Source organism: Melozone crissalis, unplaced genomic scaffold, assembly GCF_028551555.1.
Source record: "Melozone crissalis strain CALT ecotype California unplaced genomic scaffold, PUWL_Pcris_2 ptg000018l_1, whole genome shotgun sequence".
Lineage (NCBI taxonomy): Eukaryota > Metazoa > Chordata > Aves > Passeriformes > Passerellidae > Melozone > Melozone crissalis.
Genome location: NW_026535796.1, coordinates 1,506,022 through 1,529,124, shown reverse-complemented (window position 1 = coordinate 1,529,124; position 23,103 = coordinate 1,506,022). Strand labels below are relative to the sequence as shown.

At 39.3% G+C, this 23,103-nt stretch overlaps 1 protein-coding gene across 2 annotated transcripts in view; it reads left to right on the top strand.

Moving 5' to 3' along the window:
• The first annotated feature begins 279 nt into the window (after positions 1 to 279).
• SHANK2 (SH3 and multiple ankyrin repeat domains 2) overlaps positions 280 to 23,103 on the top strand; it is a 247,720-nt gene continuing 224,896 nt past the window's right edge. The window contains exons 1-8 of one of the 2 annotated variants that reach the window (XM_054275891.1): positions 280 to 483; positions 6,419 to 6,622; positions 8,214 to 8,285; positions 8,419 to 8,527; positions 8,768 to 8,919; positions 9,711 to 9,878; positions 11,960 to 12,076; positions 15,434 to 15,511. In XM_054275891.1, coding sequence (XP_054131866.1) covers positions 280 to 483; positions 6,419 to 6,622; positions 8,214 to 8,285; positions 8,419 to 8,527; positions 8,768 to 8,919; positions 9,711 to 9,878; positions 11,960 to 12,076; positions 15,434 to 15,511 — 1,104 coding nt within the window. Of the gene's footprint in view, positions 484 to 6,418; positions 6,623 to 8,213; positions 8,286 to 8,418; positions 8,528 to 8,767; positions 8,920 to 9,710; positions 9,879 to 11,959; positions 12,077 to 15,433; positions 15,512 to 23,103 lie in introns of those variants that run through there. The other variant, XM_054275893.1, reaches the window with a different exon arrangement.

Below are 23,103 nucleotides of genomic sequence, written 5' to 3'. Positions count from 1 at the left end.
GGGAAGGAAGGTCATCTTCTTCTTTACTACTCTTTTTTTCCTTATCCTGCCCTTCCTTTTCTCTAGTAAATTGGTAGCCAGATTTATTTCCTTTACACTCTGCCTACCCACATAACTGACAGAAAGAAATAAAAGAGGGATAAACCATAAAACTTCCTTGTTAAATGCATGTTATTTCCAAGAAGAAAAAACAATGCAGCTGATTCATTTTGAAGACTTGAACTGTAACTTATTTTTTTTCTTTTTCTCCTTTGTATTGGCAGGATAAAAAACTTTAACATGCCTCGTAGCCCTACATCAAGTGAAGATGAAATGGCACAAAGCTTCTCTGACTATTCTGTTGAGTCTGAATCAGACAGCTCCAAAGAAGAAACAATTTATGACACAATTAGAGCAACTGCAGAAAAGCCAAGCAGCAGAATGGAAGACAGTCAGAGCAACACTTTAGTGATTCGAATTATCATACCTGACTTGCAGCAAACGGTAAGGCAGAGTGCACTGCAATTAAACAAAGTGAAATTAATGATTAGCTTTGCTGGCTTCAGCCTGCAGTACATCTGTTCCCTTTTTTTACTTTCTTTTTTGATTTTGACATATTACAGAAAAAATTCATGTTTTGTTTTAATGCCTATGCTTTGTACCCCAGTGGTTTATCTGACTGTTGCCTCAAGTAAAGGCACCATCCCTTCCAAGAGAATTTAGTGTGTTGACCTGATGAAAGCCATGTTCATAAAGCAAAATATCTCTCTGATCTGCATTCAGAGATTTTGGGTAAAAGAAAGAGACTTAGGAATCCATAGCTTTATAAAAAAAATCACATGTTAACTCTATGAAGGCCTCATATATATATATATGGCTTCTCTAGTTCCTTTTCTCCTGAAATAGTTTGTGATTGACACTAGACTGGGGTCCTGCAAGAGGTCATCAAATTCTCTCTCTTTATTGTATTTGTTGTCTTTCTCTGTCAACCTGCCTCACAAAAGACATCCCTTTTAGAGAGCCTGTGGCTTTTAGAGTGTAAAGATGAGGACAAAAAGCACAAATAAACCTTTCTTTCCTCCTTTGCTGCTGTGCCTTTACTACAGGGTGTCGTTTCTGAACCTTCCAGCCAGAGAAACCAACACTAGTGCTGTGATAGGAATAACAGTGTCGTGCTGGAAAAGGTCTTGGCAGAGACTGATTCCATCCAGAACCACAATTTGTCTGAGTTTGCTATTAATTATCTGAATTACCCTGGGTCTCCTTGAATGCTGCTATCAGGATTTTCAGTGGTGGCACCAGCCTTTTGAAATTTCCAAGATTATAAAAACCCATCCATTCCATGGATTTGAGCCACGTACATCACTCTGTGCTGACATGTAAGAGCTACACCATGCCCTGCTGCTGTTCAAGATCTATCTCATGAAACCCTTCCTTTCTTCTTAATTAAGTTCATTTTTAGGGTGATAGAGATGGGCTGGATGCAGCCTGACAGGGAAAAGCTCTTTTGACAGTGTGCCCTCAGGTGTGGTTCTGGAGCTCTTTTTTGATCATCTTACCAGCTTGCTCTATCTGTGACCCCGTCAATGAACAGATCCATGAAAATGGAATGGAAATACCAGCTTTTCTGCTAGGTTTACTCTGCTGTTAAAACCACAGGGATAGTAGCTTCCTGAAGTCCTCTTATTTAATTACTATTTTTTTGTTATTTATTGACATTATCAAGACAGATTTAAAAATTAATTTTATCATTTGTGTGTTTTTATCGCTTTACTTTTTGTATTTCTTTTTCCTTTTCAATAAACTCTTCATGAAAAGTAACTGAATTAAGTGATTCTAAAGCAGCTGATGTATTTCTTATTTAATTTATCAGCCCACAAACTCCTTGTGCAGGAAAGTGAAACCTGGATTCAGGTTAGCAAACAGAAATATTGGTGGATTAAATGTAGTGAAGAGTTTGAGCTGTTGTACAGCTACAAGCCAGAGCAAACATAGGCCCCATTTCCTGTATAATTATACTTAATTTAACATATGAGGTGTTTAAAATTAGTCTGTTTAATCAAAGAAGCATGAAATAACATAATTTAGTTTTCTGCTTTTTTTTTGTTTTTTAGGGAGTATGATCAAGACTATATTTATTCTAAGAAAGATAAGTTTAGGGGTTTAGGTAAAATTCAGCCCACTGGGAAGCTTTAAAGCCAAACTCCCAGGAAATGAAGTTTGCTTGTCTGCAGTGGCTGTAGCACAAACTGCCTTTATTCCACTGCAGGTGTGAGATTAAGCACCAAGCACCATGAGTAGGATGTGCTGCCATGGAAAACTTTATAAATTACCACACATTGTAGGAAGTCTGTCTTGTTGCTCTTTTATTCTCATTTGAAACTTAGAAGACAATGTGAACCTTGACAAGTTCATACAGAGCCCTTAAGAACAATTGCTTTTCAGTTCTTATATCAGTTATTTTTTTGTCTCCTTCTCAGTTTGGGTGATAACCCAATTTACTGAAACACGACTTGGTAGAAATGGTAATTTCTCATTGCCTCTGTGCATGACCTGTATTCAATAAGTGTCATCCTTCTCACAGGAGGGTGGAGAATATTTAAATTAATAACTAAAAGATTTTCTGAGCTCATTAAAATTCCTGAGGGAATGGAGAGCATGGAAAGCCCTCCAGTCTCAAGGAGCATGGGTAAAACAGCTGTGTTATCTGGCATGTATTATTTGGTCTGAATCCAGGCCCAGTCATCTTGTATCCATTTCCTTTTCCAGCCTATGTAGGAACTAATCGCAAGTGATGCTGCCTCTAAGTGAAATCAGTCTGGTTCTTCAGGAGCTGTTGTCAAGGAAATCTCCTTTACCTTGATATTCTGACAGCAATGATGTTTTGTGCTTAGAATTGCTCTTTGCCACAGACACTGAGAACACTTCTGTCAGCCAGTGGTTTTAAGGAATGTTTTCATCATTTTATTATCAACACATGGTGCTTGTTCCACTCTTGTTTTACCCTGTACTTGTGCTCCCCCTGGGTTATGTTTAAAGTCAAAATGCTCAAATCCATACATTTTATGAAATTCTGAGCCTGAGATGGGTTTGAGTCTGCTGAAGACTTCTCTGAGATACTTTCTGCCCATCTGTTTTGCTGCTCCACTGCAATAATGAGCATTTACTGATTCCTCCCTTGCCTGGGTTTGGTGTTTTTCAAATTATATTGGACTTTCTATGCAAAATATTATTTGGTAAGTGGTAGTTTGGTATAGCAACAGCTGTAGTTGGAGCCCCTTCTTGGTGTTCTGTTTCTGCATTTCTTTTTATACTTTTGTATCCTTTCTTTAATTTTTTAAAGTTATTTGTTGGGTTTTAGGATTAAGAATATTTTCCTATACTGTTTTTGCTTCTCAGATAAAACACTTTGTTTACTTTGTGCACTTTTTACCTTTAAAAAAGAAGGAACCCAGTTGTGACAACTGCAGCTCAAGTCCCATTTTTCCTTGGGATGCCTCCAGTTTCACTTGTTTCCAGACTGTGCTGCCTCATAGATACTCCTGATTTTCTTTTACAACTTTTCTCAAGTATTCTTCTGTATCCCACTTTGTGCCTGATAGTTCCTTGCTGCTTTCTGTTTGCTCTTCCTTGTTTTATCTTCAGTTTGATAAGAGAATTTTTGTGCTGCTGGTATCTGTTCACATGCCCTTGATGTGGGCAGGTGATCTGCTGACAGCCTGGCTGGACTGGTTTTTCTGACCTATCCTCTCATGAATTCTGTGTTTCCTGAGTGCAGCCTGATGAAGGAGAGCAGTGTTTCAGCAGAGGATCAAGCTGAACACAGCACAAACCAAAATGTGGGACTTGCTCTCTTTTCTTTCAATGCCAAACTCTCATTTGTGTTTCCCAATTTTTGGCCGTCTCATCTTTAATATCAACATCTCCCATTGAAAGGAATAACTCATATTTTGATATCCTGCAGTACAGGCAGCAGTACAAACCATTTTGTCATGTCCCTCAGTTCACAGCACAGTTTGTGTGATTGACAGCTGAGCAGAAAGATGTTTGCTGATTGATTTTAAGCAGATAAATATTATCCCTCAGACATTTGGTATGATAAGCATTATTCCTGCTGAATTAATCTTCCCTTCAGCTGGGGGAGTTGTGTTTTCCCTGGCCTCCCATCCTGCCCTTCACTCAGTGACTTGCTCTCACCAGTGTGCAGGAATGCAAGATTATAACTGACCATGTCTGCTGTGATCCAAGGAGCTTTCACATCCCAAACACAGGCCTTGCATTTCAGCAGCCAGCGCTGACGTGCTGTCTTGCTGCTACACTTAATTTTGAGGGGCCTGCTGTGGTTTTGACAGTGACTTTGAGCCACTCAGGGCTTTTTCTTTTGGCTCCTCTTTGTGGTTTTTTACAGTGAATGTATCTGTCACTGCAAAACATCTTTGTTTCATGTGTTTCTGTAGTTCCTTGTCACTGAAAGAGCTCTATTCTTTAATATTTTTTCTTGCCATTGAAGATTAGGAAAAGTTGTCCTTTTTTTTTTTTTTTTTTTTTGACTCTGCTGGTGCCTCCTTTCCTTGTGGCCACCACGCCACGTGTGCCTGATGAATTGTTCCTTATTTCATAACTGGAACAGCCTGTGTGTGGGTCCTGCTGTGACTGAGCTGATGTTTCCTCAGGATACAGAGTGTGGCAGTAAGTAATGACTTGTCTGCAGGATAGAGGGGGTGGCTGTGGTGCTCCCTGCCTGGAGAGCTGCCAGGAGGACACAGAGGCAGCACAGTGCAGTTGTTCCAGGGGCAGGCTGATGGAAAATGCACCTTATGCAGCATCTCAGTGGTTCTTTTTATCCTCTTGGTCAGCACCTGCCTCTGAGAGAGTGGTAACAGCTCCACTTCTATCCTGCCTGGCTTCATGGAAAGCATAAATAATCACTTTTCTCACTAGTTTCACTTTTCCCAGCCTGAAACATTTTGGTAGCAAAAAATTCTCCAGTTATCAATTTACTTTTTACATAACTGATCTTATTTCATTCTAAATTGCTAATGGAATCAGTTTTTTTTTACAATAAGCCTGCTTTTGTTTCTTATGAATCACTGGAAGAGCTGGAGCTCTCACTGAGTTAGTTTGTGAAATATTTGTCTGCCATCAAGAACAGAGAGAACACAAGAATAGACTGAACAAAATTGAATATGTTGGATTCTCCAGGTACATTAAAAATCAGTAGACTTAATTAAACTGTGATCAGAAGTAACTGCTTTGTATTTTAAAAATCAAAACAGTGTCATACAAGTCCAAAATTAGTTTGTTTCATGTAAGAAAGAATTTCCTTGGAGGAAAAAAACTACATATAATTTCAACATTATCTTCCCATTTGAATAACACTCACTGAAATCTTTCAGATGTGTGGGTAATGTTAAAAGTTAGGCTCATTGCACATCTGGTAACTGACAGTTTTGCTGAGAATTGCTGATGTTTGAGTCTGAATCTTGTGCTGAAGTTTGAATCCATGTAGGAGTTGTGGAGCAAATGAGGTTCAGAAGGAACACAGGGATTTCAAACAGATTTGCCTTGTTGCTAAGCCAATGCTGTACCTACTGGGATGTTTGGGGAGGAAAATACTTATTACAATCTAGTTTGTATCCCTCTCTCCTTCCCTTCAGCGTATAAAACCACCAAACTTTTCACAAAACATCTTGAAAAATAAAGTCAGGGAAATGAAGGCTGCTTCCTAGCCGGCCTTGTGACAAAGTCTGACATTTCATTTTTATGTTGAAGGCTGTAAAGGATTAAAGCAGAGACAGCATTGTGTGTTCAGGATGCACATCAGAGGCACCAAATTGCTTTCTGGGCATTGCCATCTGCTGGTACCTTGGAACCAGTGACTGCAGTGCAGGCAAAATCCCTGAACTCCTCAATCCCTGAATTCCAGCTTGGTAAGAAGCAGAGAACTGCAGAAGTTTGTCAAGGTTTTCAAGTAATTTGCTCCATGTTATATCATTCCTCCCATAAACTTACCCTCAGATAAATGTAGCTAAAAGGGAAGTAGAATTCTTGCCTGAATACCAGTTTTTGATGAAATCTTTCTGGATCTAACTGACATCAGAACATCCAAGAAGCAAGTGGATAGTTAAGCACCTTGCAACATCCCTTTTGAACAGGTTTTCCATGAATGTGCTCTCTCTCTGAGGAAGGATCTGTGTGTTTCCTGAGCTTTGTGGAAGGACTTAAAATGTCCTGTGTTTTCACAGTGCTTGTGCATTAGGTATTATCAATGCACATCTGAAATAGAATTCTTGTTGAGCAATGTTTTGTCATGGAGTCTGTATATTTATTATGCATATTCCTACTATTCATGACAGTTGTAAATTTTAGAATGTAAGACACTGTTGAAATGGGTTTTTTTCCCACTAATTGGGTTTCTTAACATAATTTCTCTTTGCAGAAATGCATTCGGTTTAACCCGGAAGCTTCAGTGTGGGTTGCAAAGCAGCGGATTTTGTGCACTTTGAACCAGAGTTTGAAAGATGTCCTGAATTATGGACTGTTCCAGCCTGCAAGCAATGGGAGAGATGGGAAGTTTTTGGATGAGGAGAGACTTCTGAGGGAATACCCACAGCCAGTCAATAAAGGAGTTCCTTCACTCGAGGTATTTTTAGATCTGGCATCTGAAGCATTTCTATTCTGATACAAACTGTGCAGAAAGCTGTATCTGCGGTGTCTGCATGCACCTGAATTACATCTGGGAAGTGCTTATCAGCAAGTCTGAGCTTGAACCCTTGCTCCCAGAAGTGCTGGCATTCTCTGCTCATGGAGCTGGTCCATCCCCAAAAAGTTGCAGAGTCAGCCCTTCTGGGACAGTGGATTTTGGAGTTTTCCTTTGCTGAGGACACAGGACATGTATCTTATTTAGTGATTTAATACAGAAATGTAAGTCTCTAGGTGAAGCTGTTGGATCTGTAATGAGGTTTGCAATAGCAGTGCAGTAGTTGCTGGATAACCAGCCTTTGCCTTCTCCCAGAGAGAAGTTTCTGTCTCAGTGCAGCCTTTTTTAACCCCCACCTGGTTCCCTCTGTGCCATCCTTCAGAGTGCACAGGTTGCCTCTGTCTCCTCCTGGGACAGCAGTAAGGGAGGAGAGGGTGTGTGCTGGGATTTCTCCCTCTCTGTTGCTCCTGCAGAGGCTCTGCAGTTGGGGATAAGCTGGGCAGAACTTTCATGGTGCTGAACAAACTTGGAGCAGAGCCAGATCATGCAACACAGCAGCAAACTGGGGCATGAAACTGGCGTTTAATTAATTTTGATATTGCCTGTATGGTGGCAGATCAACCATTAATAATGTGTGGTTAATAGACTTACTCCACCATAACACAAATCCATGAGAAAAAATCAAGGTCCTGAGAAGGCTTCAGGTCTTCCCTTTTCCAGGAGTTTATTTCAGAGTTTCAGTCACTGATGATCACATTACAGCTGTAAGGAAATTAAACAGACACTTTATTGTGTTTTGTCGTTTTTCATGAGTGTTGACTGCAGCAATTGAGGTGTTAAAAGTGATTTTGTGGAAAGCTGGTGTTAAAGCCTCATTCAGTGCAGTCCCTTGTCCAACAGACAGGCTGCATTCCTGGAATTCTGCATGGGACAATGAGACAGTGGTAAATTATAGCTATGGAAACCCCCATGACATTTGCTACAGGTCTTGCTTCTGCACCCAAGCTGCTCAGGATAAAATGGGACTGAGTTTCAGCCAAAAAGAGACAATCCTCAGAATCTCATTCACAAACCAGTCCTGTTCAACATCAGAACTATTCCCATGTACAAGTTCCTCTTACATTACACTAAGGGATTTTCAGGTGTACTTTTTTTGGTTTTATATTTCAGAAATGCTAAGCTGCAATTTTGAAATCGATATTTTTGTATTTAACATGTCTTCCCAGCTTTCTGCCTGAGACTATAAATGAAAGTGCACAGGAATCCTTGGGGAAAAGTGCTTTTCAGTGTAATTCTTGCTTACTTCTGTAGATTCTAGAGGTTGATCTCATTTCTCACACACCTCCACTGATCTCTTGTATTCGTACAAGAGATGAATTTTGCTTAAATGATGTAAAACTATATGAAATACTGAGCCTATTTCTAAAACTTTGCCTGAATCTACCATCACAGTGGATGGTACTTCCTAGTAAGATCAGAAATTGATATTATGAATTTTAAGTCTAAGTTTTAAAATTTCCTCTTCTTCCCTCAGTTTCGCTACAAGAAAAGAGTGTACAGACAGTTCAACCTTGATGAAAAGCAGCTGGCCAAGCTTCACACCAAGGTATCCCAATTTCCTGCAGGAGTTAGCAATTACCCACAGTGGGTGTTGACATCAGTTGAAAAAATGTTTCATTTCTAGTAAAAATTTTATTTTTGAAATCAGAGGATGATTAATTTTTTGCTCTTTGTTTCAGGCCAATTTGAAAAAGTTTATGGATCATGTCCACCATCTCTCTGTGGAAAAAATGACCAAGATGTTGGACCGAGGACTGGACCCAAACTATCATGACTTAGAAAGTGGAGGTCAGAACAACTAAACTAAGCAGCATACAGGAGTACCTTGAGTTAGTTAAACTTAAATTGATTAACAGGGTGAATCACACACATTCCTTCACAACTCTAAGCCTGTGCAATCTGTATGGCTTTGCTGTCCAAAGGAGATAATTTTATAACAGTATTTTAAACTTTATTTTATAAAGTAACTTAAATTTATTTTATAATTTTGCTCACCTTTTTCCAAGTACATCCTCTTTTCTTTCTTAGAAACACCCCTAACTTTGGCAGCTCAGCTTGACAACACAGTAGAAGTGATAAAAGCCCTGAAAAATGGAGGAGCACATTTAGACTTCAGAGCCAAAGATGGAATGACAGCCCTGCACAAAGCAGCCAGAGCCAAGAACCAAGTAGCCCTCAAGGTAAACACTTTCAGGAGCAAATTATGTGTTATCTTGTTAAAAAGAAGGCATAAGTGAGACTGTTTTCAGTTAATTACTGTGTTGTCCTCCATGGATCCTTTAGGATGTGCTTGTTCTAGTGCTTTCTTGTGGCTTTCAAATCTTAGGATTTGCCTTCAATAAGGAGCCTTTTAATTTCTGATCTATCTTTTCCTGGTAGGAAGAAAAGTGGTGAAATTTAAGCTTATTCATTGATACACTGAGATCTGTCTGAGGAAATAGGAATAGCATTTATTGTTTCTTAATTCTTTGAAAGCAGCTTCCAGTGGCACGGATTGCACATTATGCTTTAACACAATGTCTTCTGTTTTCTTCTGTATTTTAACAGCTATTCTCAATTCACTCTGATGATCTAGATGAAGTCTTAGATTTATGGATTTTGCTTATTTCCTTTTGACAGATATTTAAATTGCATGACATTTTTGGTAAAGCACCTTGGAACTGAAGGTGAATGTGTTGCAAAGGTGATGCAACATTTACAGAGCTGACATTTCTGAACCTAGTGAGAGGATGGAAACTGGACATTGCCACTCCTTCCTGTGCCATCCCCATAGATTCCTTTAGATCTTAATTCACCCAAGGTCATTTCTTGCTTAACTTAGTCTGTGCTGTGGCCCACTCTTAGCAGCTGATAAATATTTGAGCAAAAATGTTACGTCAATGATCAACCTTATACATACTTTTTCAGGTAGAAACCCTTTTTGTGGAAGTCTCTCCCAAATCTATTTTTCACAGTCTGTGATTGCTTTCAGACCCTTTTAGAGCTGGGAGCATCTCCCAACTACAAGGACAGCTGTGGCCTGACCCCGCTGTACCACACAGCCGTGGTGGGAGGGGACCCTTTCTGCTGTGAGCTCTTGCTCCATGAACATGCTACAGTCAGCTGCAAGGATGAAAATGGATGGCAGGAAATTCATCAGGTAGGAAAGATTTGCTTTTTGTTTGGAGTTGGACTTGCATGAGGAAGTTGTTCGTGGTTGTTCTAGGGTTAAGCGCTATTTTGAAGTCCCTGCACATTCAAGTATGAAATTTCTTCTTTTTTCTACCTGCTTTTTCTACTTGTTTTTATTTATTCACTTTACATCCTGCTATGGTGACTAAGAAGTAGAAAACTATTCTAGTGGTGCTCTGTAACTTTGAAATCCTCGGGTTACTGTGGATTTTGATGCAGAAATCGCACTCATCATATTTATGCCATGAACTCTTGGAAGTTTAGATTCCTGTTTGTGGCACTTCAGTAGGAACTTGTAGCTCTTTCTTTTGGTTAGATGCCAGTGTCAGTGTCCTTGGTAATGCTCCTTCTGTGTTTGTCAGGCTGCTTTTTCCTTTTGTCTGCTGAACTTTACAGGAAGGTTTGGGTTGAGGATCCTGCTGCTGGGGTCCCTCAGCCTCTCCCTGTCCTCTCCAGAAATGCCTGAATGTTATCCAGCAGTTGTGTAAAAATGCTTTATTGATTTCCCTTTGCACAGTGATAAACTCAGTAATATACAGAGTTCAAAGATTCTAACAGTCCCAATGTCATTGCTGCTACTTTGTCATGTCTCTGTATGGATGAGTTTGGAAAACTACAAAAATTGGAACTGCTGCAATATGAGATAAAGATACAAGTAATCAACCTTACAGGTCTGCCTGGGTCATCTTGACTCAATTTATTTTCTGTGCACTAAATTCTTTAGTACACAGATTTTTTCTTTTCTTGGAAAGAAATGGGAGGTAGCTTTGGCACCCATTTGGGCAGGAATTGGAGCTTTTTCACTAAGTGGGTCTAGGTCAAGGTTGTTTGGATCCATCTCTAGAGTAGGGGAAAAGAAAGGAATTATTTTTTTATCATATTTTCTGAGGATATGGAGGAAATGGATTGTCTAGATCAAAGTATTGCCCCATCTGGACTTGAAAAAATTACAGAGAAAATGTCCCTCTTTTTAAACCCTAGCCTCATGTACATAGGGTTATTATTTCTCATAATGAAATAGAGCTTTCCAAACTCTCTGTGTTGGTTGTAATCCTAAATAAATCAATGTTTACATCTGGGTTAGAAGCAATCTGTTTTGACTAATCAATAATTCAAACATTCCTCAATGAAATGAGAAGGATGGGGAGTTAATTTGTGCCCTGAGCAGTCCACTTAACTTTTCTCTTCCAAATTGTAGATCCAAGCCAGGTGTGTCAGTCTGTACCTCCCACTGAATTCAGGAGTGACTGAGTGGATTTCTATACCTTTATGTCTTACCTTAAATTCTGATTATTCGATGTAGGAATGATGTTGATCTAAGATACCACAAAGTTCAAAACATTAAAAATTGGGAGATGCTTGGTCAGTGGGCCATAGAGGAGAAGGATGTCAAGTAAAAGAGGCCACGGACTAGAATCACTGTGATTTTTCTAAAGCTTATTTGCTAATCAGGAAAGCTTCTAATTTCTGTGAATCTTCTTCATAGAGGCTTATTTCCAAAAATCCAGGGTTGAAACTTTTATTTGTGTGACAAATAAAGTAACTCTTGAAGATTTCCCCCTGTTTTGGAGCAGTGTCTTGTGTATGTTGTGTGTCTGTTTGACATCACAGAACCAAGAAGGTTTCCTTGGATTTTGGCCAGATTTTCTTTCTATGGCCTCTAAGCAGTTTGAGGAAAAAACTCTGGCAATTTGATCATCTTCAGTGCCATCTGGTGGGCAGCGTTCCAGAGTGTAGCAGGATGAACAACTTGTCACATTTGAGTCATGAATATTAGTGGATAAAAAGTTCCAAAGGCAGTATTTTCCTGATCCCTTAGGCTGCCTTTCCCAAAATAATCAGATGGTTAAGTTCAAGCACAGGATTACTGTACCTGAAGCACCCACATTGGAATTGGTGCAGGAATGCACGTCTGAGTATCTGTGCTCCCATCAGAGAACCAGGTGTGATTCTAAAAATTAGACCCTCAGTAAAAACAGCACCTTCTCTGCTGAAAATCTTGCCTAGGCTTTGGTGTAATAACCAGAATATCGATTTATCCCTGCCCAGGCTTGCAGGTACGGCCACGTCCAACACCTGGAGCACCTCCTGTTCTACGGCGCTGACATGTGCGCGCAGAACGCCTCGGGGAACACGGCACTGCACATCTGTGCCCTCTACAACCAGGTGAGAGCCCCTGCAGGGACAGAAATATTCCCAGCAGGAGCTGGGAGCTCACAGAATCACAGGATGGGTTGCCTTGGAAGGGAACTTGATGATCATCCACTTCCAATGCCCTTCCACTACTACTTATTGCTACAAACACCATCCAACCTAACTTTGAACATTCCAGGGATGGGCCATCCACAACTTCCCCAGGACTTCACCTCCCTCTCAGGGCGGAATTCTTTCCCAAGATCTGATCTAAACCTGCTCTCTTTCAATTTAAAGCCTTTCCCCTTCATCCTATCACTACATTATTTTATATGCAATGAAGTGCTTCAGGTATTAAAAAGTGATCTTGCAATCTGGAAAGAACATAGTTGAAATTATTTTAGTGCTGTTTCATTCACTGATTACAAATAAGGCTGCTCATTGTAGGTAGAAAGAGTATGGATATTAAAAAATAAAACATCATGCTTTACCAGCTTTTTTGGGTTTGATTCATATCTAGGTATTTGTTTCCTGTACAGCATTTATTGCTGTTAGTCTATAATTTAACTTAGAATTAAATAAGAAAGTTATAAAATACTGTGGAATTGTCTCTATACAGAAGATACTGGATTCTTTGTCTACAACTTGTGTACTCATTTACAAGTAGCACAGCCTTTTGATTTGGTAGCATTTTATGCTCTCTTTGCAGGGATAGAATGGGGAGGGGATGAGTTTTAGAACTAAGTTAAAATTCAGCACATAGAATATTACATTGAATTTGGAAAGCATGAGATGTGACTGTAAACAGTGAAACATCTGTTAAAGGATCTGCTTCTTAATTAAATTACCATCTTAGTTTTTTTCTACAGTCTTGTCAAGACAGAGTCCTCAATTAGGTCTAAAATGCCCTCAGCTTAAAAAAAAAAAAAAAAAAAAAAAAAAAGAATTTTGGAGATAATTGGACATTTTTCAAGACCATACACTTTTAGCAAAGTTTATGCAGTATGAGGTGGGAATTAGAGAAATCCTGTAGAATTACAGCATTTTCCATGCAGAGATGTGTTTTCCTGACCTCAGTAGAAGTTATTCTGCAGGAGACTTAGACTCTAATTGAAACTGCATCTACAAATTTTCAAATATTACACAGTCACTAAGCTTGGCTTGGTGAATAGAACTTCAACATATTCTGCCTGCACTGTGGTCCTTCTGTTTTTCTTCATCAGGTATGTGGAAATACAGAGTTTCCCTTGGGGTGCTGTGAACCTTAACCTGTGCTGATTTTGCCAGTGCATTTTTTTTTAATGGAAAGTTGTTATTGGTTCATGTGGAAGGAACGGTGCTGCCTTTTCCAGCTGGAGAGGATGGGAAGGACGGCAGTGCCCTTGTTACCTCCAGATTCCTGTAGATGGAGTCGTTGCCCGTTTGATCTTCCCTTCCCGTTTCCCTGGGGAATTTTCTTGGCTCACTTTCTGAAGTTGGTAAATTTGTTTTCCTGGATGTCACCGAAGTCCTGATCTGAATAAACTCTTGGTTTTGAAAGTTATTCCATGGCCATGCAGTAAGTCTGTTTTTTTCTGGGATGAAATGTGCCCTCTTTCACTGGGAGGACTGGATCTGAGATGAAGGCTGTTGTAGTATTAAAATTGAATATAATCTGACAGATGGGGAGGAAACAAAAAGGAGCAAACGTGAAGTTAAGATTGCTTCTGTTTGTTTCAAAAGAATAAAAATAAATAAACAAACGAATTCAATACTTAACCCATTTTTTTTTAATGTTGAACAGCTCTTTCACAACTTTTGGCAAAAGCTTTTGAGTCACAATCATTTAATTAATAAATCCCTTTGCATGTTTTTGTTACACTGCAGGCAGCTCAGTTAAATTTGTTGAGAGTTTTTGAATGTATAATTCTTTTGGCGTTGCAATGTTGGGAGATTTATTCTGATAAACAAATGAATAATCACCCAATAAATACAGTATGTTGTTCAATATAATTATTTATATCTTCAAGTTCTTGATTCAAATTGGGCATTGATCAATTGTTTAGAGATAGAGAAAATGCAACTAAAGTGTAAATTGCAGTGCAAGCAAATGAGACTATCTCAGTTAATTGTATATCATTAAAAATTATAATCTAAGAGATAATTCTTAATTTACCATCTTGATCCATTCTGTTGTTTTTCAGCTGAGGAAAAGGTAGGATAACCTCCTTTCCAGATACATTTAGGGCAGCCCTGTGATGGGGAGACTTAATGGGACCAAGAATCCATGGTGAGAAATTAGACAACACAATGACAGTAATGATTTTCAATCATAATTTCTGCAAATTAACCTGTGACTCAGAGTCCAGTAAATAAGCTTCATTTCTGTCACTAAAATATCTAAATTATGTTCTTTCTCTTCTCTGACTGCAAATTTGCTGTTCAAAGTGAAGGGTAGCACATCCAAATACCTCATAGGTAGAACTCCATAGCATAACGTATCAAGACAACACAGAAAGCACAAGAAAATTAAGAACAATGTTTGTTATGATGGAATATAATACTCTTCTGAAATGTGAATTGATTTGCATAAGACCCTAAGATGAACATTAAAGATGACAAGTAAGAAACAGTGTCCATACAGGAATCAAAAATTCTGAGAATCCACTCAGAACCTCCAAGAATTTCTACTAGATTGTGGGCAGTCATATTTAACAACCATGGAGAGCAATAATTTAACCAATGCATTGTATTGGCCAAATTAAATGGTTTTTAAGTGATTTCCTTTGCAGATTTTCTCAGTTTGGAGGATCTGAAGCCAAATTTTCCTCCTTGTGCTGTAACTCCTAGCATTTTTTAGGAGAAAAGAGAGGCAATAAGACTGGTCAGTGTAGTGTGTATGGGCAGATCAAAGAATTTCAGGTGTACTGCGAAAAAAAAATCATACATTTAATATTGAGGATAGGTTGAAAAACGTCCCCAACAAAATAAGTGGTAAAACTGCTTTGTTTAACTTTTAGCAGGAGGGAAGGATATAATTCATCCCAGTTCTGTGAACAATACTGTTTTTGCAACAATATAGGCAAAACCCTCATATGGGAGTCAAATTTGTGCAAAATTTGATTTGTCAAATATGGAACTTTGTCAGTACAGTTGCTTAGAAATTTAATAAGGTGTTTACTACTTGTATTCCTGCACTAGTGTTTGCCTAGTGTTCCTAATATACTGCAAAGCACCTGAAGCCCTGTCATTTTTAAAATGCTGTTTTAACAATTTAAGTTCTCAGATAATTTATTTGGTTTATTTTTATCATGAAAATATAGACCAACCACCTCATAACCTCTTAGCAGCCACAGTCTTTTTAGTGCCAAAGGATCTTTATGAACAAGTTTCCTTTTCCATCATTTTCAGGAGAGCTGTGCAAGGGTGCTGCTGTTCCGCGGAGCCAACAAGGAGATCAAGAATTACAACAGCCAGTCTCCATTTCAGGTAAAAAGGGAAATATCTCTTCCTCCTGAAATATTGGGAAGAAAACATCAAATGAACTTGGGTTTGGGGAGAAGTCACACCGTACACGGCTGAACACAGGTGTGGAAGGAGTGAGTGAAGACTTTGGTTTTTATCTAATTCACTAAGTGGAGATGTCCTGGAATAATTAGGAATGAGAGGAACACACCCTTTGGTGACACTGTTAATGAGTTTGAGAATTCTGTGAGCTGTTGGTGGCAGAAGATGAAATCCTTGGTGTTCTGCAGTCACATGTGCCTTGCTCTTTACTGATCTCCAGTATCATATAAGAAAGATCCAAGATTTGTGTAAGAGTGGTCCAAGGATTGTCTGAGCACTTGGGTTTGCTTGGCTCCTCTTGATTTAGCCAAAAAGAAACTCTTCCTTCCTTGGATGTGAGGCCAAAGAGATGGGCTAAGTTTCAGGGATGGGATTGACTTAGTGCACTGTCAGCATTAGAGGCTGAAGCTGCCATTTGTTATCTCCAAAAGAAAATAGAAGTCTTGCTTTGGATTAGTCAAAATTTTGTCCCCATTTTCTGATATGAAAGCACTTTCAGTAAGCTTAGTTAAAAATCCAAATGGAGGAGAATTGTTTGTCCAAAGGGTTGTGAGGTATGGCTGACAACCTCAAGCCCTTATTTCTGAAGCAGGCTTAATTAGCTTGGATGTCAGAGAAACATTCCTAATGCAAAGTGATGTGAGAAATCAGGATGGAAACTGTAATATTAAAAGAAAAAAACACAAGGAAAAAAAACCCAACAAACAAAAGCCAGAAGAATTTTTTTCAAGTTACAAAAATCAGTGCTTCTGGAAGAATGATGACACAGTGCCATTAACAGGAACTGTGCTGTGGTGAAACAGAATGGGGCTGTTTCTCCAAACCAAGGGGTTTTTCAACTAAAAGAAATCCTGATTTGTCTTTCCTTGGTGTGTCTTCCCCATTGCCTTTTGACCCACTTTGGATAATGCTGGCAGAGGATTCAAGGGACAATGCTTTGACAAGTGAAACAGTTGGAATTTTTGCTGGATCCATGCGAGTCTCTGAGTTAACTCCTCCAAGTTTGTGTAGTTACAGGGCTTTCAAAAAAACCTCAGCCAAATATTTCTGTATCAGTTTAATTCCCTCCATGTTTTGAAGGTTTTCTGGGACTAAGTTGTGCATCTCATAAGGTTAAGAGTTCTGCTTATAAATCCCAGCCAGATTATTGTTTACTTTGGGGACCATTTTCCTCAAATTGGGGAAATGGTGCATTAATAATTTAATTTTAGGCACCATTTTTAGGCTGCTAATAATTTTCCATCTAAATACATGCTAAGCACAAATTCACTAAGTACTGGCTAATACTTTTCTCTGCACTTCAGAATTCTGAAGTGATCAATGGAGCAAGAGAAAACCCTAATTATTGAAGGGATGTGTTCCAGAGTAATCTCTTGGATTATTGTGTTACTTTATGTTTTTGAAGTTAACTTTCCTTTTTGGTTTAGGATTTTTTAGGAGAGAGTAAATGTCACACTGAAGAGTTTTCATTTCTCTTCCTCTTTGCGCTGACAGCTTCAACATTCTTGCTCTTAGAAGAGAAAAAGGTGTAGGGAATGTAGAAAAAGTTCTGTTTTATCCCAGTGGAGTGAGTAGAGGAAACCCCAATGCCAGCCCTGCAATAAAGCAGCCTTAGAGAATTAATTCTTTGCCATCTGTCTGTTGCTGACCCAGTCGATCAAACACCACAAGTGGAGCTGTTATAAAAATATGCAGAATCCCCTTGAGTTAATAGGATTTTGCATACTAAAAATGTTTGCTCATGTAATCAGCAGGCAGGAACATTGAGGCATCTCACATGTACATAATGAGAGTGGTTGTAGCTGCAGCATCTATTCCTTTGAGTCACCTCCATTACGTCCCTTTCTCAGAAACATTAAAAGGATGATTCTTTGGAGTTGCTGCTCAGAAAATTGATGATATGAAAGCTGGGCTGTTCTGTAGAAACAGCAGGATCCAGACATTTGTAGATAAATTTGTGTCCTGTTTTCAAGGCCTGCCAAGGCTTTGTTTCTTTTGATGAAAATTAGTGGCAGAGTTTGTATTAGGCATCAGTGTCCAATGAATGTGGTGCAATTTTGCCACCAAAAGAATAAATGTGCACGTGCTCACTTCTCACCAAATCACAGGGCTTGTTAAAGCAAGCATAGACACACTAGATGACAGGAAGTAAAAATAATCTGGTCTGAATTCTGTGCCACTTAATTCAGGGATCCCACACCCTGCCTACCTGGGATCTGGGTGTCCTTTTTGCCTTTTCAGTGTCCAGCAGAGTTAGCATTGGAATGGCATTACCAGGTGTTGAGGACACACAAAAAGCTTGGCTGTATTTCCCTGTTAAGCACCTAACCTTGTATTAGCTGCTTTTGCAGGGATGTGTTTCATCCTGACCCATTCCTGGGTTGCATGGAGTCAGCAATTGGTGTTGGGTACAGCTGATGTCACCCATTGCTGAAAGTCTGCAGAACATGGAGTCAACAGAAATTTTCCTGTGTTTCATATTTAGCAATTTGAGGTGAAATGAAACTTGTGCCACATCGTTATATTATATTGCCAGTTCTGTTTATTAATCACTTACTCAGCCCATCTTGGCAGGGCCATCTAAGTAACTTACATGCTATTTTATTAGTTTTTATTTTATTAGTAAAACCTCCAGAAACAGCCTTTCAGAAAAGCCATGGTATCCCATTGCTGTCCACAGTTACTTGGTTTTCTGCACATTTCTTGTGCTTCTACGTTAATGTAAAATAACTCATTGCCTATCTAGCAAATATTAATCCAATAGCTCAGCAATCTGAGTTTTGCAGTATTTACAGGCTGTTGAAATGAAGTTAAAAGGACCATACACCTTGTTTATCAGGTCTTTCTCTTTTAGTGATCAGCAGCTCCATATGAATAATTCAAATGGGCAATAACATACTAATAGTAAAAATAATAATATTTTTAGCTAATAGTGCTAATAATTAGTCAGTGTTTTTACAACAAATGTGTTTCCATGTACAGAGCAGCTATTCTGAGGTGGTATTTAGTACCACCTTTTAAGGGCAGAGTTGTACCTGAGAATGGTTTGTGTCTCAGGTGTCCCTAATAATTGGCCTTTGCTGTCCCAGAACAGCCTGAATAATCCATGTGCCCTACATCCCATGGATTGCAGGAGGAACAGCAATCTTCCAGCTCCACTGCAGGTAGAATTGCTCCTTTCAGTGTGTTGGCCCTGCCTCTATTTTCAATTGCTCACTTTTTTTTTTTTTTGCCAGGTTTGAATCATTTGAACTGAATTTTTTCATGCCTGCTATCTCTGTTATTTGGAAAAACAAAATGATTCAGCTCTTTTGGAGCCTGGGCAAGGGAAAACATGTGTTGTTTTCCTCACACTGAAAAACTCTGCTGACCCACCCCTCCTTGTGCTCCCTCCCCTGTTGTGTTATGTTGTGGTGTTTAGTTTTATTTTCTTTTATTGCCCTGTGTGCTGATCTCCATGTTAACAACCTGGCAGTGGGAACTGGTTTCCAGACTGACTCAGACACAGGGGCTCCAAAAACAGGAGTAGGAACTAAACCCATGGATTTGGGAGCTGAGCTGGCTGCGGGGAACACAGACACAACGGGGCATATCCAGCACCTCACTAGAATGGCTTCCCAAAGCCCAGTTTAGATTTAGATTATTGGCATTTTAAATTTCCCTCTCTTGGGTGAAAATTACAGATGAAGGACAAAAAGTTCTTCTCAGGTATTTTTCTTTTATTTTTTTTCTTTTGGAAAGGGTGTGACTAGCTAATTTTAAACCCCAAATCTTCATCAGGTGCCTCAGAAAGGCATCATCACAAATATAAAGTAATGCTTCCTGTTCAAGTATGGAACCATTGTGTTCATGGAGCACTTGAATTACACAAAGACTTTGCTTTTTCCACATATTTATTTCCATCTTAATTCCTTTTGTGAAGCACCTGTGTGAACAATGAATCACTGAATATTGGGTATAGTTGGCAAAAAATACAGCTATGAGCTCATGATGCATTCTGCCTTTAGTCAGACTTCAAGCTTTTTCCACCTTTTTCCTGATTTCAGTCAAATAATGGAACTTACTCATACTTAGAAAAAGATATAAATCTATACAAGTGACCACCCCAGAACAAAGGATGGATTTTTTCCTTTAAAAATCAAAAATGTATGTGAGTCTGTATATATGTAGGTGCACACAGCACAATTTCTTAAAAACACATAATTAAAATAAAAATAATAATTAAAAGGAAGGGGAATAACTGAAAGGGTGGAAATTCATATTGGGAGAAGTAGTGGCAAATGAAATATTCCTGAGACTATTAGGAGATACAGGAGCATAAAAATACATATGGATACAAAATAGAGTAAAATAGATTCCTCCTGACTCAGGGATGGTTTTCTTAGTGCTGGCTGGTCCCTTCTGACTTTTGTTTTAACCCTGTCACTTTTCAGAAAAGCAGCCAAATGGAAGTAAAGCATAAAAGAATGAAATTGCATGATTACCTTTTATTGAGAAAGGCAAAATATTGCCATGCTTGGAGACGCTAAAAATACTTAACTGCAGGATGTGTCTTCATTTTTTTTAACCAAAAGCAAACTCTGGAGGAGTCTCCATGTGACCATCTGTTATGTTGTGTTCCATGTAAATGATCCAAGACCCCTCTTTTCCCCTTTTCCCCATTCTCTCCGTGCTTAGTCAGGGCTGTCCAGCTGACATGCCTCATGTGTTGCTACAGGCAGTCCAATTTCTTTGGGAAAAGTGCACTCTCTGAGGTAGCTAGAAGCCAATCTGTTATCCCACCAGAAAAAAGTTCAGAAGTTACAAAAGGGGACAAATAAAGTAAATTGTAAGGGTCACCACCAGCTCTTGCCTTAAAGTAAGAAAGGCTTGAGTGTGATTCAGACACAGTTAGTTGTCGTGGGTGAAGGTACAAGAGGCAGTGGGGATTTGTATAATCCTAATTTAAATCATGTTGTTTTGAGATGTTAACACCATTCAGTTTGTCTGGGAGATAAAATAATCTGTGAGTGGGACTCGTGGGCACTTCAGGCCTGCAGGAATGGATTCATGCTTGGAGTTGCATGGTTGAGTGCATGGAGTTCATGCATGGTTGAGTGCTGTGTGGCATCATCTCCTGCTTTTGCATTTCAAAACAGGCTACTCAGCATTATCTTCTGGCTATATCCAAGTTCTTGCTCCTTATAGAAATATAGAATCTGTGCCTGAAGGACAGACTTAGCATCTTCTTCCACTGCCATTTGGAGGGAGCATTCCTGGCATGCAGTTGGCAATCTCATCTCCATCAGAGTATGTTATTGGCATGGACTACTGCTAGACTGCTGTTTCCAAAGGTTTTATTGTAGTTAACCCACAGAGTTTGGAATGGAGCCACCAAATGTATTAGGTAAAATAATCACAGTGTCTTATTCACCGATGCATTTTATCCTAAGGGCTTTCCAAAAGGATTTCCAGCCATTTGGTTTAGCAGTTGAAGCAACACTATATTATTAAGTGTTTGCAGAGCTGAATCCCTGAAAGTTTCTGCTGTGAAATAGTGGGAAGTGTCTGTCTGCTGTGAGTAGGAAGACTTTTTTTCTGAAAGTGTTCTGGGAAGAAGCTGCTAACATGGTGGGTTTTGGCTTTTCCATGAGGTAAGGCTGCCTGGCAAGGTGGAAGATTTCACTTGACCGCAGCACAGACCTGTAAACCCTTGAGCTGAATTCTCCTGAGCCCAATGTTTCCTGTAGCACCAAGGAAAACAAAACCTAGCAAATAACACACGTACTCAGCCTTTTTCTAGGAGAGTTGAGCTGGAGAAGATAGCATTTCATGGCTTTTTGATTTAGCATATTATTGGAGGGGACGAAGAAAATTAAGTCAATTTTGTTGCTGGCTGTGTCTTATCTGATTCATCTGACGCTGCAACCTGGCTTTATCTGCTTTCAGTAAATACTCCTTTGGAACCGCTGCTTGCCCATGTAGCAGTAATAAGGATTATGTAATAACTGGCTTTTGATGGCTCTTTCCAGCTTGAGCTAGATTTTCCTGAGGAATGAGTCTGTAATTGTAAATGTGTGTGTGTATCACACTTGGCTTTTTCTGCTTTGTTTTAATTATTAAAACACGAGTGTAGGAAAATGCATCTTGCTTGAGGATAACTTGCTGGGTGACGTTTCAGCAGAGAAGCAGGAAGAAGATGGAAGGCTTTTCCCTCTACTTTTAGAATAAATAGAAACATAATATTTCCCAATAGAGGCTGTGACCGTGGAGGAGGCGGCTCAATACAGCCTGAACAAAGTAGGAGAACTTAAAAATCTGAGTTACTTCTTCTTGCAAGAAATAGGGGGAAATAAAAGAATGTCGTGAAGCAGTGAAGTTGTGCCTGGGATTGGATTTGCCTGCGTGTTCCTTTTTAGGCTTCCTGACATGTTTCCTTGTAACTCTGCTCGACTTGCTGGTGTATTCAGTTCAACACTTCCTGTCAAGCTGGTTCTTGCATAACAACGACTCCTTTTGTCCTAGGAGTTAAGTTTGCATTTCAAAGCCTAGGGAGGAGATGATTTAGAAGTGATTTGCTCCCATGTTGTGAGGAAAGGACTTACATTTTTTTATCTTGGTGTCCATGCAGGCTTAGTTTTAATCTGGAGGTATTCAGTCATGGCTAATTCATGAAGAGTGGTTAGATTTTAAGAATGCAGTTGTGTGTATTCGTGAAAGGACAATGGAGAATAAAACACAGGTTCTGCCTTTTAAATCTTAGTAAGGAAGACTGGAGAATGAACAGAGATGCCTGCAGGCATTTTAGGCACTGTCCAGTCCTGCGAAGACAGCGCTGCAGGACCTAAAAGAGCCAGAAAAGAGGTCATTCAGAGTGATTGCCTTCCTCTTATTCTGACTGGAATTTGCTCAGCCCTGGCACAGCTTCATGGCTACTGAGTGTATTCCAGAAGACCCATGGGGGCTGTCAAATCTCTTGCAAGCAAACCCAGCATTTTAGCAAGGAAAATGTGCCAGTGCTATTATGCTTGCAGCGTACTTTTTTTTAATAAAGTCCAGCTGTATTTGGCTGCACTTTGTTGTGTGTTTGCTTGTTTTTAAAATATTAATTGCTGAAAAGTATTTAGGGTAAAATCTCTGTTCCTTTGAAGTGGATGAAATCCCACTGATTTTGCTGGGGTGAAAGTGTGTTCCTCGCACTTGAGACAGTTCCAAAGCCATACTATCAACTCTTCCTATATAATATATTCTACTGAATATGATTATTTTTAATTAACATTTCCTCTTCCTGTTTAATTAACATTTTTAGTACAGCACTATTCTTTTAAGTTGTACAGAGCTGCACAGCGCATTGCCACGAATAACTTGGGTTACGCAAAGTCTTTGCTGCTAAGGGTTAACTTGCTGCAGCTGAAAAGAAGATGCTGTATTTTCTGAGGGCAAGCTTGCTAAGGGTTTTGGGAGGCAAAAGCAGTGCTTGAGAGGCTGTGGTTGTAAATTTTCTTCCTGAGTGTGGGATATTGTTGCATTTCCTA